Below are 20,584 nucleotides of genomic sequence, written 5' to 3'. Positions count from 1 at the left end.
CAGGAGCCATAGCTAGGCAACTTTCTGGTGAGGCAAAGCCTGCCGCAGAAACAGACTCCATACTGTCCGCTGCCTAGACAGTCCCCAGGGCTCCAGCCATCTCTCCCAGGCATAGCTGCACCAAAGCACCACAGGCAGACAGCTGGAATACTTCCTCACAGGCCTAAATTTCAAAAACAAAACAAAACAAAACAAAACAAAAAACTGGGAAAATTGCAGCTCCAGTTGAGAAAATTACAGCTCCAGTTGAGGTTTCTTTAGTAAGTGTAATGGTTATAAACAAACAAACAAACAAACAAAGAAACAACAAAATCCCAGCACAATATTTCCAAAGCAGAGTTTTGAAACAGTCCAAGATTAAAGACGTTTAGGAAAAATAAGGTGAAATTGATTTAAACACTTATATTCACTGGAGGACCTGTAAGTGCCTTTAACATCTCCAGGAATTGTGAAATTCTAAGGGAAAACAGTATAAAGAGCACAAATATTTTTCAAAATAACTCTAAGAGACGTGGATACTCCTCTGAGACTGTAAGTAGCACCAGACTAGAGGATACTAGAGAAAAAAGAAAAGCCAGCTACAGGACACTGACCATTAAATTTAGCTAATTAGCATTTTCCAAAATTATCAGTGCCCATTGGGTGAGATTTAATCTTCATCAACAAAATAAAATGTGGCTGGGCACCATGACACACACCTGTAATCCTGGCACCGAAGAAGCTGGAACAGGAGCATGGCTATGAGTTCAAGGACAAGCCTGGGCTGCATACTGAGTACCAGGTCAGCTAAAGCTACACAGCTAAACCCTGCTTTGCTGCTGCTGACAGTAATAATAATCATTATCACTACTAATAATTACATAATAAAATTTATACAATTTGGCATAGTTCTCATTTTCAGGAAGCTGTGCAGGTTCTGGTCCTTGATCTCTCTAACAGTGTTTGTGTTTCAGACCCTGGATCCATGGCAACTGCCCATCATCATGAATAATGTTATTCTACTGCAAGATAGACCCAGTACCGAGAGAGATTCACTGTCTATGGCTTCCTCAGTAGGAGAAAGACAGACAAGGAGGACCTAACAGCACTTGCTGCCGTTATGAACACCTGTAATGTCTGGTATGCTCAACCTCAACCAACAGCTACACTGACTTACTTCACTGTGCTGTCATTGGATCCAGACGTGGCTCAGCCACGCATTCAGTTCCCATACACCTATCCACAGAGATGGATCCCTCTAACCATGAAGAAGCAGCTTATAAACCTTAGAAGAGGCTACTTCTCCATCACATGTGTACACATCAATACAAATGAAAATCCAAGGAGATGCACATTTCCACAGAATGAAACCATTGTCCAGCAGCTGACACCAAAGAGACAGAGCTCTAGAAATTCTCCGACAAAGAATTAAAAATAATTGAAGGAAAAAGTACTGTACTATAACACACACACACACACACACACACACACACACACACACACACACACACACACAAACAGTTCAGTGAAATTAGGAAAACAACAAATGAACAAAATAAAAGTTTTAGCAGATTGAAATAGTTTTTTTAAAAGAGAAGGAGCTCAGTAATTATGAAGCTAGACTATAATAAATGAAATGAAAAAGGTAATAGATTGTCAATAGTGAGACTGATTAAAAGAGGAGAAAGAATCTGAACTAAAAAATGGGTTATTTGAAAGTATGTAATCATAGAAAAAATAAGAGAATAGAAAAAGTTTACATGCTTCAGGACATGACATTAAGAAAACTAAAATGCTGTATTACAAGATTCTAGGAAAAGAAAGAGAAATGGGCAGAGAATTTATTTAAAGAAACAAAGTTAAAAGTCTGGGGAAAGATATAAACACCTAAGTACAGGGATCTCAAAGGGTTCCTGTCAGATTCACATCAGAGAAGATGACACCAACACACTCAACAAAACTCCCAAAACCAAACACACAAAATCTTGGAATTAGACAAAGAAGATTCTCACGCATCCCTGGGCATTTAGATCTGTCGTCGGAAAACTCAATTGCTAAGAAGCAATGAAATGACATATTCCAAAGGCTAAAAGAGAAATCACAACAACAACAACAACAGAAATGCTAACCCAATATACTTTACTTGACAAAGCAGCCTAGAAACAAATGGATAAATGCCTTCCTTGAAGAACATCACCCAACCTGCTTTGCCGGAAACAGTGAAGGACATTCTTCAAGCAGAAACAAAAGGCTGCAAACTAGTAACAGAAAAACACAGGGTGTGGAAATCACTGAGACAGTACACAGGCTGCCTGAATCAGAGTATTCTAACACTATAATATTGCTGTGAAAGTAATTCATACCTCTAATAGGTTAAGAGAAAGAGACCATTAAAACATAGCTAAGTTAAAGGAAATGCAATATAAAATATGTAAGTTACTATACCCAAAATTGGTGGTGAGGAAGTAAAATTATTAGCTGAATGGTGGTGGCCCATACCTTTAATCCCAGCACTAGGGAAGCAGAGGCAAGTGGATCTCTTTGAGTTTGAGGACAGCTTGATCTACAGAGTGAGTTCTGGACAGCCAGGGCTACACAGAGAAACCCTGTATGTAGCTGGAGGGTTTTTTTTTATGGGTGCATGTATTTCCGAGACAGTAATCTTTCCATCCTGTATCCCAAGTACTGAGATTATAACATGGACCCTCAAGCTGTATAAATACATAGTACTTATATTCAAGTAACATTGAATCACTATTAGTTTAAGCAGCTTGTTATACATTTTATGTAAGACTCTGGTAACTCCATTAAAAACCAATCAGTAGAAATGAGAAATAATAGAAAGGAGTCAATGATTGCTATACCCATAAATAAGTGTGTCACTCAGTTCTCATCATAGAAGCTTCTTTCAGTGGATGGAAACTAACAGGGAGACCCACAACTGGTCACCATGCAGTGAACAAGAGTGCTCACCCCTAAGTGGGACGACTGTATCACACCTCTGCCTCAAAGCTGAGGCATCTAAGAAAGGGCAGGAAGATGGTCCAAGCCAGAGGTGCAGACGACTTTAAGGAAACAGTATTTCACAGACACAACAGGGCAGATGTGCACATGAATTCATAGTGCTTGTGACAGCATGCATAAGATCTGCCCAAGCTCAAGCTAGGAGAGGTGAACAAAAGGTCCTACCACTAGCTAATGAGCTATTGGCATTTTATTGCGGCTTGGAGAGGGAAAGTCAATTTCTCCAATGGAGTGACATTTGGTATATTAACTATTCCTAGGCAGACTTCACACCCAGTAGCAGTCAGCTACTGAGAGATGATGTTAAAAGATACATAGAAACAGAAACACACACACACACACACACACACACACACACACATACACACACACTGTTGGATGGATAGGGAGGTGGGTGGGAGGTGGGAGGGGGATGAAAATGATCATTATGAAATTCTCAAAGAAAAGATCTAAATGTTATTTAAAACACAAAGTATCAAATCCATCACTACAAAACTATCAACACAGAAGATAGTAAGAGAGGAAAAACACCAAGGTACTATAAAAATAGGAAACAAGAAAATAAAATAATGACAGGAAATTCTTATTTATTAGCAATTATCTGGAGTGTAAATAAGTGAAACTGTCTACCAAATGTCAGAGTCGGGGCTGGAGAGATGGCTTAGCGGTTAAGAGTTCTAGCTACTTTTCCAGAGGATCAGAGTTCAATTTCTAGCACACAACCTGGCAGCTCACAAAGACTTATAACTCTTGTCCCAGAGGATGCCCTCTTCTGGCCTTCCCAGGCACAACACCCATACACATAAAATTGGGGGAGAGGGAGTCACAGAGTGAATGCATGGATTAAAAAAAGACAGGTGCAGTGGTACACACAGGTCTGTGATCCTAGCACTTGGGTAGAAGAATCAGGAGGACTTCTAGATCAGTGTCAGCCTGTGCCATAACAAGACCGTCTCCCAGGAGAATACAAATAGATGTAAATATAAATAAATAAACACAAAACAAGACAGATTTGTATACTGCTTCTGAGAACTTGCTGTAGCTTTTGAAGTACACAGACTAGCACGATATCACTAGGAAAGATGGTCTATGTAAAAGGAAATTCAAAGGGACCAGAGGAGGCTCTGCTTAGATCAGGTTAAGTAGGCCAAGCTAAACAGGGGGACAGATTGTAATTCAGTCACAGGCACAAACCTAAGACTGCAGCCACAGTAGTATAGAGTGAAATCAACTGTAGAAAGTTCCCGAATACCTGGAGGTGAAATAAGATGCTTCAGCACAATTAAAGGGGCCAAAGAAGAGGAGAAATATCAGGAGGCAGAAGGGGCGCAGCAGAGCAGTCCACACAGGATTTGGCAAAAGCAACCCTGAGAGGGAAGTCCATATGCTTACGCTCATGAAGAGTTCAAAAGATGTTACATTATACCCAAGGAGTCTGATAAAGAGGAACAGACTAAGGCCAAAGTCAGTAGAAGGAGGAAATAACAGCAATCAAAGTAGAAACCAGTGAAATAAAGATTAGACAAACAGCACAGAGGATTAAGATAGTGAAGGGTTGGGTTTGAGGGCTGATGAGACCACTCAGCGGGGAAGAGGCCTCACCAGGAAGTCAGATGACCTCACTTCCACTGCTAGAGAGGAGAGAGAATGGGTCCCCAAACGTTGTCATCTTACCCCCCACATGCATACAAAGACAAGTAAGTGTACACACAAACACATACACACACACACACACACACACATGCACACACGCACGCGCACACATACACACACGCACACACGCACACACACACACACACACACACACACACACACACACAAACACACAGGGGAGAGAGAAGGGGGAGGGTAGGCAGACAGACAGACAGACAGACAGATGGCAGATAGAGATGAGAAAGAGAATTAATTTTAAAAATATGAGTTGGGTTTGAAAAGATAAGGAAAATTGACAAATCTTTAGACTAAGAAAACACTCAAAGAGGAATGGAATCAGAAATTAGGGGAGACATTGCAACTGATCCCACAGAAATGCAAAGGACTCTGAGACACAGCTGTGTATGATTATAGCTATAAACTGGATAATCTCGAAGGAGGGCATATATTCCTGGTAAGATAAAAATCCACCAAGAATAAGTCAAGAAGAAAGAGCAAGTCAGGACAGGCTAACAGCCAATGAAGACATTCAAGAAGAAGTTTAAAGTCTGGAGGCTTCCCTGTTGACTTCTAGCCAAGAGCACAGTGAGAGTCCAACAGAAGCCTTCCTGGGCACTGGCAGACAATTGAAGAGAGAAAACTTTCAGTGGTTGTGTTACCTAAGTGCAGACAAATTTAATACAGGTCAACATGTGTGATGGACTTGGTTGCAAAAATCTTTGATGAAAGATGAGTAAACTGAACTCAGTATCATCCAGTGATTTAAAGGCTTGTTCACCTGTCAAGTGGAACTTTTGCCTAGTGTGTGTGTGTAGGTGGTTGTGATATTGTCTGTATGTGGTATGTGTGTGTGGTGTATGTGTGTGTTGTGTGTATGGTGTTGTGTGTGCTGTGTATGTGTGTGTGGTATTGTATGGTGTGATGTGGTTTGTATGTGGGTGCAGTGTTGTATGTTGTGTGTGTGTTGCGTTGTGTTGTGTGTGTGGTGTATGTGTGTATATATGCTGTGTGTGTAGGGTGTGGTGTATGTGTGATTCACACTATTAATGGAACCAAAGAGAAAAATCATTATTTGACAAATCTCAACATCTTGTCATAATAAACAAAACAAAACTCAACATATTCAGATATTAAGTGAAGAAAGAATCTACATCAGTATAATGAGGGGCAGAGATGACAAACCAAGTTAAGATTACACCCAACATCACAGACTTGAAGGCTGCCCCTCTAAGGTCGGGAACAAGACCAGACTGCCCACCCTCCCACTTCCATTGTCTGTGGAATTAGACACGAGCAGTTAGGCAAGATGAACAAAGGGCATCCGGAAGTGAGATGATCTTTGTATGAAGAAGACACAATGTTATCATGGAGGAACTCCTAAAGATAGCGGCTAAAACTGTGCGACTAAGAATTCAGCCCACAGTCATTATTGCGTCCATATGCTATCAATGAACTAGATGGAAAAGCAATCAAGAAAGCTTCCCACACTAATAGCTTCACCAAAAATGAAAGTAGATATGCATTTAAGTAGGCTAGGAGAGGTTTGTACTATAAAATACTGGAGGAAGAATTGGAAAAGATGTTAATAAGTGGAAAGAGACCCCCTGCTGAGAATTTGAAGAACATTGTTGAAAGACTTGCACTACTCAAAATGACCTATGCATCAATGCAATACCTATACAATTCCCAAAATGACATTTTTCACAAAAACAGGGATAAATGCTAAAATTCACATGGAGCCACAAAAAAAAAAAACAACAAAAAAACAAAACAAAAAAACCCTGACTAGACAAAAGCATCTTAAGTAAAGGAACACACTAGAGGCACCGTGTTACCTGACTCTACTATCTACCATAAAGCACTCGGAATCAAAACAGCATGACTGTAGCGTAGAACAGACACGCAGTCCACAGAACAGAATAGAGACCTGGAAACGACTCCATATTTTTTTCAACTGATCTTTGACCAAAAAAAAAAAAAAAAAAAAACATTGAAAATACACAGTGGGCAATAGGCAATCTCTTCAATCAATGCTGTCACGATATGCAGAAGAATAAAACTGGGCCCTTATCTCCTGCCACCAATTCAAAAGGGACTAGAGACTTTTAAACGCAGGACCTTGAAGAATGAAACTACCTTACGAGGACATTTGGAAAGGACTCCAAGGCCCTGTTCCAGACAATGCATTTTTGGATTATGACTCTCAAAACACAAGAAACAAAAGTTCAGTTGGAAGATTCTAATTAAAATGTGCCGCCACGCAGCCGAGAGAACGATCAACCAAGTGAGGAGATGGCCTATAAGATGGGAGAAGATATTTGTAAGCCATACATCTGATAAAACATTAATTTACAAAATAATTAGGAACAATAATCCAATAGCATCAAGAAAAGAATTTGACTATTCAAATGTATAAAAGAGTCCAATAGCCATTCCTCAAGTGGTCATTAGATGTATGAAAAAAGGCATTCACAACATACTACATAGAAATACAAACTGAGCCCACAGTGATACTACTGCATCTTCTGCTGTGGAAAAAAAATGCTACAGGAACTTTTGGAGAGGGGTGAAGAAGAGGGACCATTAGACACTGTTGATAGGATCTGGCTCCTTAAAAGCTGAAATGTACTATCTGTAGATGAGGCACTTAAACTGCATGGCATCTATTTCCTTGAATTCCAAAGGAAACCAAACCAATATGTTGAAGAGACATCTGCACTCCTGTGTCCATTGCTGCATTGTTTATAATGATAACTATATATACGTATCATGCTGCATATATACAGCAATATATAAAGTTGTTTGTAACAACAATATATAATGAGCAGAGGACTCTAATAAAAATGAGACTGGGGTAGGTGGATGGGGGTATGACCTAGGGGTTTTGTGTTTTGAGGGTTCAAAAATCTCAGCTTTATTTTTATTTTTATTTACTTTTTTGGGTATTTTTTAAAAAAGAGAAATAGTCATATGTGGCATGGATGGCCCTTACTTAAAAGAAACAAACAAGCTGAAAAAAAACAAAACACTGCAGGATTTCACATAGGCGCTCACAGAAGCACAGGCTAGGATGAAGAAAGGTGGCCTGGGAATGGATGGTTAAGGGGATAAAGTTTGGTTATTTAAATTGAAGGATATTCTGTAGACCTGCTTTATGCTGAGATGAACTGCAATTATCTGGCAGCATTTGACCTCAAGATTGCTGAGACATCTTAATGGTTCTCAACACACACACACACACACACACACACACACACACACACACACACACACAGAGGTGGGTCTAGCTGTGTCCCTTATAGCCACCGAATTATTTTGCAGTGCACTCCTTTGTGAAGGGGCGGTGCACATCATAACAGTTGTCAAGCTGGAGTGAAGCTAAGAAGCACACCTTGCCTTCAAGCTGCTGCAGCCATTGCTATTCAAATAGTAACTTAAATAATAACTTTGTCAGTGCTTTCTTCAATTCTAGAATACTCTATTTCTTTTTTTGTTTTGAGAATCATAAAAAAGGGAGAATAATAAGAAATGTATGGAGTATTGATGAACTTCATAAACTATTCCCTTAGCATTTCTGCATGGATTATTACTTAACTGTCTTGTAGAAAACAGAGTTAGTCGTTTCAGAAAACAAAACCCAGACACTGGGCACATTTCTCACACAGTTTTCCCCACCATCTGCAGACCAGAGCTCCTACTTTTTAGTACTGTGATTGGAAATGACCTCACCCTGTAAATCTAACTCTAACCAATAGATGAGAATTGGTCTTTTCTTCCTACGCTTCTTAAAAACAATAAACTTCTTAATACAAAGCAATGCAGCAGGACTACCCTGTCGCAGTGTCTGAAGTCTGCCTGTCAAGAGCTCTGGACCAGGAGACCTCAAGTAGCTCGTGCTTCCTGTTTTCTCTGTGAGCTGATAAAGAAAAATTTACTTTTCTCTGATAAGCACATTTTAAAATTCCTCTGTGGGTAATATTGGGAAAGCGGACCACAAATATTTCTCTCGGCGTCTTCTGGGAAGACATTCATGGGAACAGATGAGGCAGACATGAGGATGTCATGGCCAGCTAGGAGCTGTAGGAGCTGTGGCAACCCTAGCTGTTGCTATCGCTTATCTACTGAGTCACATCTCCCCCTGGATGCTCTGGGAATGGAAAGCCATGTTAATACTGGCTCTGGCCAAGAACTGTCAGCGATCTTCTGGGAAAGGAAATTTGCAAGTGCCTTCTAGAGAATTCCATCCTTCTACTGGCCCGTGGTTTGAAAGGCTCTGACTTGGCTTACCTTGGAAAGTGTGGCTAATGCAATTCAGATTAAGTCCATCTGATCTGTGCGATACAGTTGGAGAGTGTGGTGTGCCATGTGGCCGCCCATGCTTCTGGTCTGGGGACATTCCCCCAGCACACAGACAGGGATAACCTAAAGTGAAGAAGCCACGGAAGTAGGAGATTGCTAAGTAAATAAGGACCGTGAGCACTCAGAAGGCAATGGAGGCAGAGAGGAAAGAGGGGCTTGTGGAAGCAGATGCTAGTGATAGATTTTCTGCATGCCTAAAGGTTAGACACACAACCTAAAGTGGACTAGCTATGGGGAAATGCCATAACAAGACGATAGGAAAGGAGCCGAAGTAGAAGCGAGGCCACACAGGTTGGCTGTGGCAGGACCCTGCCAGGGCGAAGCTGTAGTATTGAGATAACGGTAGTGACTCATCTTTGAGAGAGAGAGAGAGAGAGCTCAATGGAATAGCAAAAGCCTCCACACACCAGATCACGGGGCAAGGAGAAGAGTCTAGGGGTAAGAATATGGAGGCTGGATGTGAGGGTCAGGCACGGTGCCATGGTCCAGAGAGAAGGGGCAGACACGCTCCCATCATGCGTTTTCTCAGTTTTCCAGGGTTAAGATAGAAAATGAGATTCTCTAGGGAGAAGGTGGCAACGATAGGTGGGGAGGGATCTGGACAGGATGGGGCTATGGCCCAGGGAGAATCTGAGACTCTAGTGGGAGACGGTCAAAGCCAAGGTTGGGGAGCTGCAGTGAGAAGAGGATGGAGTCCGGAATGTTTGCATCGACAGGGAATGGCACAGGCTGCCACCCGCCTGTTGCAGATATAATCCCTGCTAAATGCAGGTCCCCACGTGGCTGTGCTTGATGCTTCCCACCTGCCTTCAAGCTAATCCTGAAACACTCAGCTCTCGGGTTTCGGTTAGCTTTTGTGCACGGCTCAGTCTTTCCATGATCCTGCAGGGTTGACGCTTACTTATAGCTCCGGGTGGCTAGTGAACCGACAGAGTGCTGTCCTGAGAAGACAGATGCCCTCAGGCCAGAGTAGTTATCACCTCTGGCAGCTTTTCTTATACAGCGCAGTGGTTGGCACCTGCTACATATAATTCCACCTAAGAACCTTTTCTACCTGTCTGTATGCTATGACCTTCCCTAGTTTCTGCCTTCACTGTTTCTGGCCTGCAGCTACTCCATACTGCAAGCTGCCCTGTCTTCTGACCTCTGCACAAGACGAAGCTTAGTAGCTATAACTTTTAGCGGCCCCCCTTCCCCGAGCCACACACACACACAGTGATTTTTTTCCTTGAGCTGATTCCTACCTCTTTCCTCCCCCATAACCCCATCTCCATAGTTACACTGAGACTCTCCAGCTACTTCTCATTCCTGCGCTTTCCTCCCCAGCCGCCTGTACCAGAACCCACCTTGCTTAGTTTCCATTCACCTCCGTGCAATGGGAAGCTCTCCATCGGGAGCTGGGGACGGTAGCCAGGAATTTACAAAGCTGCTTCGTGCACCTTCTGTCACCCCCAACTGCTCATAAAACTTTCCCTGCCCTTAGCTCTAATTAGCACACTTACACCCACATATATATGCACACACACACACACACACACACACACACACACACACACACACACACACACACACACACGCTGCCCCTGGGCCTCCAAGGCTGCGTAGAAGTCATCAGGCAATATGAAACAGCTGGCCCCTGGTACCCTTTGTCATTGCTCCTGCAAATCCAGGGACTCTCCCAGGCTTGTCAGCTGCCAGAACTCCCACCTGAAGCATTCAGGTCTGTTCCTGAGCCAAGGCTGCTGGGCCCCATTCCTGAACAGAGGCGGCAACCCCAGTGTGGAAAAGCAAACCTGAGCCTTCCTTCCACCAGGCGTCTCAGCGCTGCAGCCGGGGCTCATTCGCACACATGATTTATGAACTAATTTAGCATGTAAGGAAACATCTGCATTTCGCTTTTATCATCGTGCCAGCAGACAGGCTGAAGACAAGATGCGTACTGTAGACTTGTTTAATGGGGCCTTAAACATCCCCTCTCACTAGCCTGAGCTTACAAGAAGCTCTAGTTTCAGGAATTGTCTGATCTAGCTGACCTAACACAAACAAACATGGAAATAAAGCTCTCGTCAACACATCCAAATTGCGGGGACAGTTGGAATGGTCATAAAAAATCCATGCTGGTCAACTTCCCCCATTCCAGCGGCCAGGACTGCCTTGGAATTTGGGGAATAAAAAGGCGACTTGTTTATTTAATGCTATGCGTCCAGGGGCTGGGCCCCTTTTATTATATACAGCCTTAAAATGTTCATCTAGAGGCATATGAACTTATGAGGATGTTTGTTTGGGAGGAAAACATCGATGTTGGCTGATATTGCAAGCAGAATTGCACCCCACCCCCATACACAAAAAGACACGTTCAAGTCCAAATTCCCAAAACTGTGACTGTGACCTTCTTTTGACATTGTCATTAGAAGTATGGCCCTTGCAGATATAATCAAGTAACTATGTGGTCACACTGGATGGCCAGAGAACATTAGATTCAAGAGCACACAGGAAGACGGTCATGTGAAAACAAAGGCAGAGACTATAGGGGGCCCTTTATAAGGCAAGGAGCACCAGGGATGGCAGGAAGCCACCAAAGCTGGGAGAGACGTGTCATGCTTTGCTGAGCCTCCAGACAAAGACTGGCCCTGCAGGTGTTTTTTGACTCTGAGAGAATGTGTCCATGATTTTGGGCCAGTATGCATGTAGCAATGCCTTAAAGTATGGCAAGATAGTAATGCAGGTATGGCAAAGTCACACCCCCTCTGATAGTGTGGCCTCTGGTGTGGCATAGCTTGGAAGGGCTGGCCCAAGAGAAGAGGAGCCAGACATGGCACCTGCTACGGTTTGGGTCTGTAGTATCCTCCTGTGTGTGAAATGCTCAGGCCCCAGCTTGGAGCTGCAGGAAAGTAGTAGATACTTTGAGAGGTGGGGTATAAGCCTGAAGAGATGACTCAGAGGTTATAAGAGCACTGATTGCTCTTCCAGAGGCCCTGAGTTCAATTCCCAGCAGCCACATCTGTAACGTGATCTGATGCCCTCTTCTGGCCTGTAGGTGTACATGTACAAAGAACACTATACACAATGTAAATAAATAAATATAAAAAAATAAAGTTTAAAAACATTTTTAAAGAAGAGATGAGTATTGGGACATTTTTAGGTCATTGGAGGTATGCCCTAGAGGGAGACGTGGGACCTTCATCCTTCTCTCCTTTGCTTCCTGGTTGCTGTGAGATGAGCATCTCATGGTGATGTGCTACCTTGCCATAGCCATCAAGAAATGGCACTAACTAATCATATTGAAACTTCCAAAATGGGGCCTAAATCAACCCCTTCCCCCTGGAGGCTGATTTGTTTCTGGTATTTGTGATATAAAGCTAACAAACACATCACTGTACTAAATAAGTTCCCTGTGGCCACAGCTCTCTGCTTCTTCCTATACAAACTGAAGGCTGAAAACGGAGATTGCCAGTCATCCAAAGCTAGCTGTGTGTGTGTGTGTGTGTGTGTGTGTGTGTGTGTGTGTGTGTGTGTGTGTGTGTGCACCTATATTGTGCTTATCTGTTGATGTCGGGGTTGGTAGCCTAAGTCTTTTGACTAAGCGACAACTTTCATAGCCAGCAGGAGTGAAGGCACCAATGGGATATGCCCACTGTGCCAGGCATTTGGTCCTCGCAGCACCCGGAGACAGCTGTGTTCTTTGTTGAGCCAGAGGCTACACAGTCACCCAGAGAACATACCAGGGAACAGACACCTAGATCAGGCCTGTGTCTGTACCGACACTGAACTGCCAACTAGACACAGCGTGCCAGCCCTTTGCACAGCTGCCTCGTTGGCTTTGATTTCCCATCATCCTGGAAGGCATCGTGGCACGGCAGCAACAGGTAGCTTGCCAGATCCCTGGCATAACAACAGTGCATTCAGCTGTGCTCGCGGGGGTCTCTAGATGGCTCTCCTACAGTGCTCTGGTTGGCAAGAAGGAGCCAGTCTACCCACAGGACAGAGTCTAACAGGAGCCTATCACAGAGGCTTTCCTCTCTCTCTCTCTCTCTCTCTCTCTCTCTCTCTCTCTCTCTCTCTCTCTCTCTTTCATCCCCTTCCTCCTGAGATCTTGGTGAGCTTTGCTAAGCTGCATTTTATTGAATACGGTTATTTACACTCCCCCCCCCCAGAGGACTTTTTACTCAGAATCATACTCATGATTTTGCCTCCTGGCGGAGGTGGGGGTGGGGTGGGGGGAGTGGGGCAAAACATTTTCCTAGGAAGAGAGACCTCATTCCTGTATTCACAGTAACAAACCAGAGGCTTCTCCAAGCCTCCAGACCTTCAGATTTGGGTTGGCAGGCCCTGCACAAGTGCTCTGATTCCCAGTCCCTGCCTTCATCCCTTGCTATTCTTGCCAGTTCAAGGGCCTGTTTAGAAGGGCCATGAAGAAAAGAGTGAGGTCAGTCTTGCTCACAGCGATAGTCCCAGCTGCCAACATAGTGCCGGGCCCAGAAAAGATTCCTGCTAACTCCTTCTCCTCTGAGTGAGTGAGTGAGTGAGTGCCCTGCCTCTCGCGGGATGGAGGTCAGCTTGGCCCTGGCCTCACTATGCTGGGCATCCTTTTTCTGCGCTCACATCAGGAAGAGGTCTCGAGATGACAAATGTTGATGCAGACAGGCTGGAGTCAACTTCTCACCCTGAGGCCTGTTTTGCAATCTATAAAGGGCAAAGGAGATCACTTGCAAACATCCGTTAGGAGCCAAGAATTTGAACTTGCTATCCTGGCTCCTACAGTGGTGTGGCTCCTTTCCCAGCCAGAAGGGTGAATTTGTGTCCCAAGTTCTTTCTGCTGAGTTGCACGCCCATAATGTAACCTCTCAAAAGGAGCTGGCTTCAGGATGCTGAGGCCTGCGCATGCCAGTGGCGTAATAATTTGGGATCGTCGCCCCTTCGGTTCCCCTGAGCCGCCTGCAGCTTACCGCTAAGAGGGTGGGGAATGGTGAACTGCTTCTTGTTGGCACGGACAGGAAGTAGGCTCTGCTTCCGCCCCAGGTTTTCCTTTTGCTGGCTTTTCCTTTGCTGTACCATGTGCTTAAGCTTCTGCAGCCGTTCTTGTGAGCGAGAAATGAACTGAGGTCTATGGATTTCCAGTGCTTCCTAATTGGAACAAAGAACAGACTTCGTTGTTGCTGTTGTTGTTATTGTTAAGAGAAGGGGAGACCAGGAAACAATGCATCCATGTGATCTACTCAACGGGGAGCCAAACAAGAGCACAACACTCAGGCACAGTGCAAATCCACGTCATTATTTTCTCCCCACCTGCCCTGCCCCCCCCACTGTGACTGTGTATAAAGGTGGCATGGGCACGTTGATGACGAGGTACTGGAGGTCAGTCCCAGCCAGCAGCATGGAGTCCACTGTGGCAGGACCAAGCAATAACTAGCACTGAAGCCACTGAGTACCATTGGCCAATATCTGTCGAATTGTGTTCTCCCGCTGCCGAGCCACTCACTGCCAAGGAACCCGAATCTGAAGGTTCTGCGGTGTTCCCATCCTAAGAGACATGGGTGGGGGCAGAAAGCAGGTGCTAGAAATCTGTATACTCAGTTCTGCTTCCAGTGGAACTTTAAGAAACACAGGCATTGTCCCCCTGTCATGGAAAATGGTGCTTTTCAGAGGTCTATCTGTGAACTGCTTCTCCTGGGTAGGAAGAGGTAGAAGGCTTTGCTATACAGAGTGGTTCTGTGGGCCTCACAGGACAGGTCAGAACCCCCTACATCTCATCAGCGCATCCTTTCTCTGATCTCCTTGCAAAAAGCAGCATGTGCGGGGCTGCCGTGGCAGACACTGGGCAGTCATTTGTACCCGTTCTCTTTGTGAGTTCCTGAATAGGTTCTGGAAATCAGCTGTATCTATTCCTAAGCAATGAGGCTCCAGGTAGCGTAATAGGCAATGTACTGACTCCCAACAGTGTAAGTTCACACTTATCCCTGCTGCTCTTTGCTGTCCCGACTTCCCGTTCCTTGACCCGTCTCTGCTCAAATCTTTCTATTCACAGGAATGCTCGTGGCAGCCATGCCCACTTCTCCCAGTAGGCCCTACTGGGTCTGTAAGGTCAACCAGAGCATCATGGTACATCACAGACTTCCTTGTACAAGAATGGGTCCCACATAGCTATCTCCAAGCTAGGCTGTAGAGCCGTGGTTCTCACTCAGCCTTCCTACTACTGTGACGCTTTAATACAGTTTCTCATGCGGTGGTGACCCTCAACTATAAAATTATCTTTGTTACTACTTCGTAATTATATTTTTTCTGCTGAGCCAGGCACAGTGACTCATGCCTGTGATCCCAGCACTCAGAGAGCCCGAGGCAGGTAGATTTCTATGAGTTTGAGGCCAGCCTGGTCTACAAACTGAGTCCAGTATAGACAAGGCTACACAGAGAAACCCTGTCTCAAAAACAAAACAAAACAAAAAAGACACACACACACACACACACACACACACACACACACACACACACAAACCCCTGAAAACAACAACAAAAAGAAGTTGCTACTTTTATGAATCATGACGTAGGTATCTGTGTTTCCCAACAGTCTTGGGCCACCCCTGTGAACAGTTCATTTGACCTGTCATGACCCACAGGTTGAGCAACACTGCTGTAGAGGAAAGTGTGTGCTGTGTCTCGTTAGCTTCATATCTCTCCCAGGCACTGCCCTGGGTCTGCCTACAGCAGGTGCTTAGCCCAGGCTGGATGGGGATGCTGCCAGCATAGAAGTGTTTCTTGCTCCTACTCCCTTCCCTGTCCACTGGGGCCTCTGAGAGGAACACAGCACAGCTCCTGGCAGCTGTGCTGATGAAGGGGGTCTCTTTGGCGATTTTGGCCATCAGCTTCCAAGCAACTGACTCATCAGTGACTGATGTGCTGTCGCTCCAGTGAAGGGTCAAGGCTGGGGACATAGTCCCTAGGGAGGCCTCGCTGGCCCAAGTGTGGCTAGAGCTTTACTGCACATACAGCTGAGGACATCTTGAGGTTGGGGATTTGGGAGATGACCTATGTGGTTTTTTGCAGGCTCATTGAGGCTTTATTAAACACATTTGGGGGGAGTTGCGCCCCATAGCAGGTGCCTTCCCAGAAAGTGTACCTGACTGTGTGGTATGCTTGTAGTCTTCTTCAGAGGTCATCCATGCTCTTAAATGGTATAACTTTAATCAATATGTCTATGTTACTTCTGTAATCAGAGAAGCTAAAAAAAAAATTACCTTCCAGGTCCTTCAACTCATGGGTGGATGACTTGGAACGCTTCCCGGATCTTTCAGAGGCTATTTACCTTCATCTAATTATGGGATGTAGAGGGGTTCTCATCTGATAAGGATCTTTCAAAAACCAAGTGTGACGCAACCCATGTCACAACCTGGGCACCTTTCATTGCTATGGTATTTGTCATTGTGGATAGTACCAACAATCCTCATTTCTTATTTTTATTTTATGTGCATTGGTGTTTTACCTGCATGTATGTCTGTGTAAGGGTGTCAGATCCCTTGGAACTGGAGTTACAGACAGCTGTGAGGTGCTAGGTGGGTGCTGGGAATTGAACCCAGGTCCTCTGGAAGAGGAGCGAGTACTCTTAACCACTGAGCCATCTCTCCAGCCCCCCAATCCTCATTATTACCTGGGAGAGTCAAGTGTCATTGTCCCCTTGAAGCACACAGCAGAAGAGAGGTTAGAAAAAGTCAGGGAAGGGACAGCAGAGTGACACAGACAGGAAGACTGGGAGACACTGGCTGATGTGAGGTCAGGTGCGTGCCACACTCCCCAGGAGAAACCGGCCCTTGGCTGGAGTCAAGCCAGGATAGGGGATGTGTCGAAGGCTTTACCTGCAAGGTCATAGAGCTGGCCAGTAGACGCTGAGGCTCAGCACTATCTTCCAATGGGTCAGAGCTCCGTGGTCCCTCTGGGGTTTCTGGAGAGGGGATTGCTGGTGAGGGCTCAGGTGTGGCAGTGGGGTCCCCATGCTTCTCGCAGTCCTTTAGTTTTACAACCAGGTCGCAGCATGTGTGATCTAGGAAAGCACATACAGGATACATTTAGGAGGTACTCAGGAGCTCTCCTGCCCAGCTCCCAACTCCGGAGGAAGACACACAAAGACAATTTAGAAAATAGACATGCCAGTGAGTTAATAACGGGCCTTGTTAAGCTGGTACGACCCAGCCTCGTCAGATACCTTCCCGGCTGCCCTGGTCACTGTGGCAGGCAGCCCCAGTGAGTCCATGACTGGCTTAGTCAGGGCCGTGGAGGCGTTCCTTAGACTGCAGTGCTCAGAAGGCCTTTGACCAAGAATGAAAGGAGACTTTTCTAGTCTGGATTTCCTATGAAGTGTGTCCTGTGTAATTATCACAGTTCACTTGTTTCAAGACAGCGTATTAATCTGTCTTGTGTTTGCCGCACTAATTATATAACGACCAGGGATGGGTGTTCAATTATGAATCCCTCCCTTTCATTTTCCACTGGCCTCACAGAAGCACTCAGAAGGGTTTCTCTCTCAAAGCTGGCGGGGGCCCTTTCCTGGGGGCCGTTTTAGTTTCCTTTTGTGAAAAGGGTCAAAAAGTGAATTGATCTCTTGACACCCTAGGTGGGGCTATGCCTGGGTTAGCAGAATAGCGTTAGTGGCTGTTCCAGGCCACCTCCAGCCCGGGCGTTGGTTGAAATACAAGGCTAGGTCCTTCCTTTACCCTTAGTTCACTCTTCCCCTCTGCAGCACCTTCTCAGCCCCACACTCACCTAACTCCTACTTTATCCTAGTTCAGCATCTTCCCACCCCCCATATGGCCTCTGATCTCCACTAAGTGCCCTTGCTTTTGCTTTTGGTGAATCCCGACCTCCAGGCTGAGTCCTAATAAGCAGGCCACCTCCTTGCCTCCCCAAGGCAAGATGCAGCCCCGCCTCCTGCGTTCTGCAGCAGAGTCATGAGGTGAGTTGTGGGATCACGTCTTAACTTCCTCGACCATCTAATGCTTGTCCCACGTAGCACCAGGTATGGGGGTGATTCTGGGGGAGGCGAGGCAGTTATAAGGAGGCTCCTTTGGCCCTGGAGACAGTTTACCCAACCCCCTGCTATCATTCATTGTTTGCAGTTATATTCTCTCTGCCTGGATCCTTTCTCTACTTAGCTTCCCAACTCCCTTTTGCCTCTAGCTGACTCAGACTTCCTTGGCTCTTACTTGACTCCAAGCCACACACTACTCAGAAGCGCTCAGATCATCCTCTCAGCCTTCAAGCACTGTCTCCTGTTCCTTCTAGAGGATTCCCTCACTGTTGCCCTTGTCCCTTAAGCCTAACCAGGAGCCCAGGCTAGCTCAGATGTAGCTGCCAGCCTGCACCTGCTTTTCCAAAGTTGCTCCCCCTCTCTACCACACTGTTTCCCATGTGTCCTTGCGGTCACACTTTCCCCAGAGAATCCAGCACCTTCGCATCTCTTTCTTCCTTCATCCTCATGTGAAGACAGTAACGCTGGGGCCACGCCTCCTCCTCATTGTTTATGGCATCTGCTCCAAGATCCAAAATGTCTTCATCCCTATGGCCTGTCCCACCCTAGAGACCTCCTCCCTCCTCCCTGACTGGGTCTCAGCCCTAGCCTGGCCTCTCTCCCATCTGTCCACACACTGCTCATGGCACCATCACCTGGAATGTAAATCACACTAAGATTCTGTTCTTTAAAAGTCTCGGTCCTGCCTGCAGTCCAGACTCCTGCAGTGGGTACAGACGGCATTCCAACTTACACCCTGAGGCCCCTGAAGAAATCAGAAGCTCCTGGCTCTGGTGTTGGTCTCCTGGGCCCCTTGAAATTCTCCAAACCAGCCAAGGCCTTCCTGGAGCTCTTCGCTTTGTATACTTTTCCCTCCACCATTAGTGTGGTTTTCCCTTCCAGTTTGATTTTTAAATCTCTGACATTGGCATTTCAAGTTCCAACTCAGGATCATTTTGGACAGAGATGCCTCTTCCTAGCCCCTCTCAGAGTGTGGGCCATTCCCAGGCTCCTTGCTATTCACCACAGACGTAACAGTTACACTATGTGTCCTGCACTGCAGAGTACTGCCCTCAGTACCCAGCTTACAACAGGTGCTTAATAATTGCCTCTGCAACTGACTGATGGTTTAAAACATAAGAATAACCCTCCACTAACATTACTTATTACCAATTACCACAATCATTTTAATTTTTATCACCTCAAACCATATGATCCTGTATGTGTCCTTCTGTCTTACTCCAAGTTCTTTAAAAGCATCTTTAGGGTGATAGAAAGTCCAGTCTCTCTCCCTTATGTGACTAAACCCCAGAGGCCATTCTCTGTCCTGTTATTCAATCTTTTCACTCAGAATTGTTTTTAGGAGTGGTCGGTAGCTATGCAGGGATATGATGCCTATTTCCAACTTGGCCGTTTGCATTTCCTCTGTGGGAAATGGATATGGAGGTCCTTGCCTGTGTGCACTGTGGGGTCCACATTGCTCATGGTATGTGTTGGCTGTGTGTCAGGGCCTGTATCTCTTAACTACTATTCCTGCCAGCCAGTTACTGGGGGGTGGGGGGTGGGGCGCCTCAGCAACCCTGGGGACATGCTACCTTCAGGGCAACCGTACCATCTCCTTAGGCCATCCAAAGTTCAGCTACAGAGGCTGTTGTGCCCCTGGGCAGCCTTCTGCATTTGAGCTGGCATTAGTCGTGGGTGTGGCCGTCTGGGCAGGCACTTGTGATCTCTGTACAGATGCCGTATCTGCTTGTGGGATGTGACTTATCTACTATGTCTACTTGGTGGTCCTCCTCCTTCCTCCTCCTCTGGCACCACCATAAGGCCAGCTTATGTGAACCACCCCAGGAAGTCACTGAGTTCTATTCTTTGTGTGTATCCAGAAAGAGCCCAGGGACCACCGCCCTCACTCCTTACCTTTGGGGAGCTGCTTTTCTATATGAACAGCACTGTCTTCCTGCAGAGAGGTGCACGCAGCTTGTAAAGGGCATAGAAATGCAGGCAAAGGGACTCTGGGTATCAGGAAATATGGCTGCCGCCTCTCCTGGGGCTTAGAAAGGATGCTAGACTGACCACCACTGCTTGGTGAATGGTCCTCGTCAGGAAGGAAGTGTTTAATGGGCTTCTGTCCCACTGGAGAAGCAGGAGGAGTCCCTTGTGCTCTTTGTTTCCAGAAAATACTTTTGTTTCTATTAAAAATAAAATGAGAGTTGACTCAAAATATTAGATAAGGCCACTTCTCATGTGCTTGATGCACTGCCCTGTTGCTCTTCTGACTGGTGGGCTACAGCAGGGCTAACAGGCAGCAGTGGGTCGTTGGTATAGCTACATGCTAGCAAACTCTCGACCTGTGGTCAGCAGCATCCCTGACCCTGAAATGTAGGTTGGAAGCTCTGTTTGCATGCACTGTTACCATGAATTTGCCTTCATCTGTATACACCGTTACCATGTACTTAGCTGCAAAGGGTCTGTGCTGAAGTTCCGTTATCTTCCATATGATGCTCAGAAGAATGGGAAATGGAGCATCTGGAACCTGAGCTTTACCCACAGTTCCTGAGTTCAAATCCTACCTCT

General features: G+C 45.6%; 1 protein-coding gene across 4 annotated transcripts in view; it reads right to left on the bottom strand.

Moving 5' to 3' along the window:
* The window catches only part of LOC311580043 ((E2-independent) E3 ubiquitin-conjugating enzyme FATS), a 240,395-nt gene that overhangs the window by 12,483 nt on the left and 207,328 nt on the right, over window positions 1-20,584 (bottom strand). For all 4 annotated transcript variants that reach the window (XM_084751209.1, XM_084751210.1, XM_084751211.1 and 1 more), the window contains 2 exons: window positions 16,863-17,047; window positions 13,962-14,139 (listed from right to left, as the gene is read on the bottom strand). In XM_084751209.1, the coding sequence (XP_084607335.1) occupies window positions 13,962-14,139; window positions 16,863-17,047 (363 nt within the window). The remainder of the gene's footprint in view (window positions 1-13,961; window positions 14,140-16,862; window positions 17,048-20,584) is intronic.

This window comes from Acomys minous (genome assembly GCF_964271855.1).
Source record: "Acomys minous genome assembly, chromosome: 2".
Classification (NCBI taxonomy): domain Eukaryota; kingdom Metazoa; phylum Chordata; class Mammalia; order Rodentia; family Muridae; genus Acomys; species Acomys minous.
The sequence above is the reverse complement of the archived record's forward strand: the minus strand, read 5'-3'. Positions and strand labels throughout refer to the sequence as shown.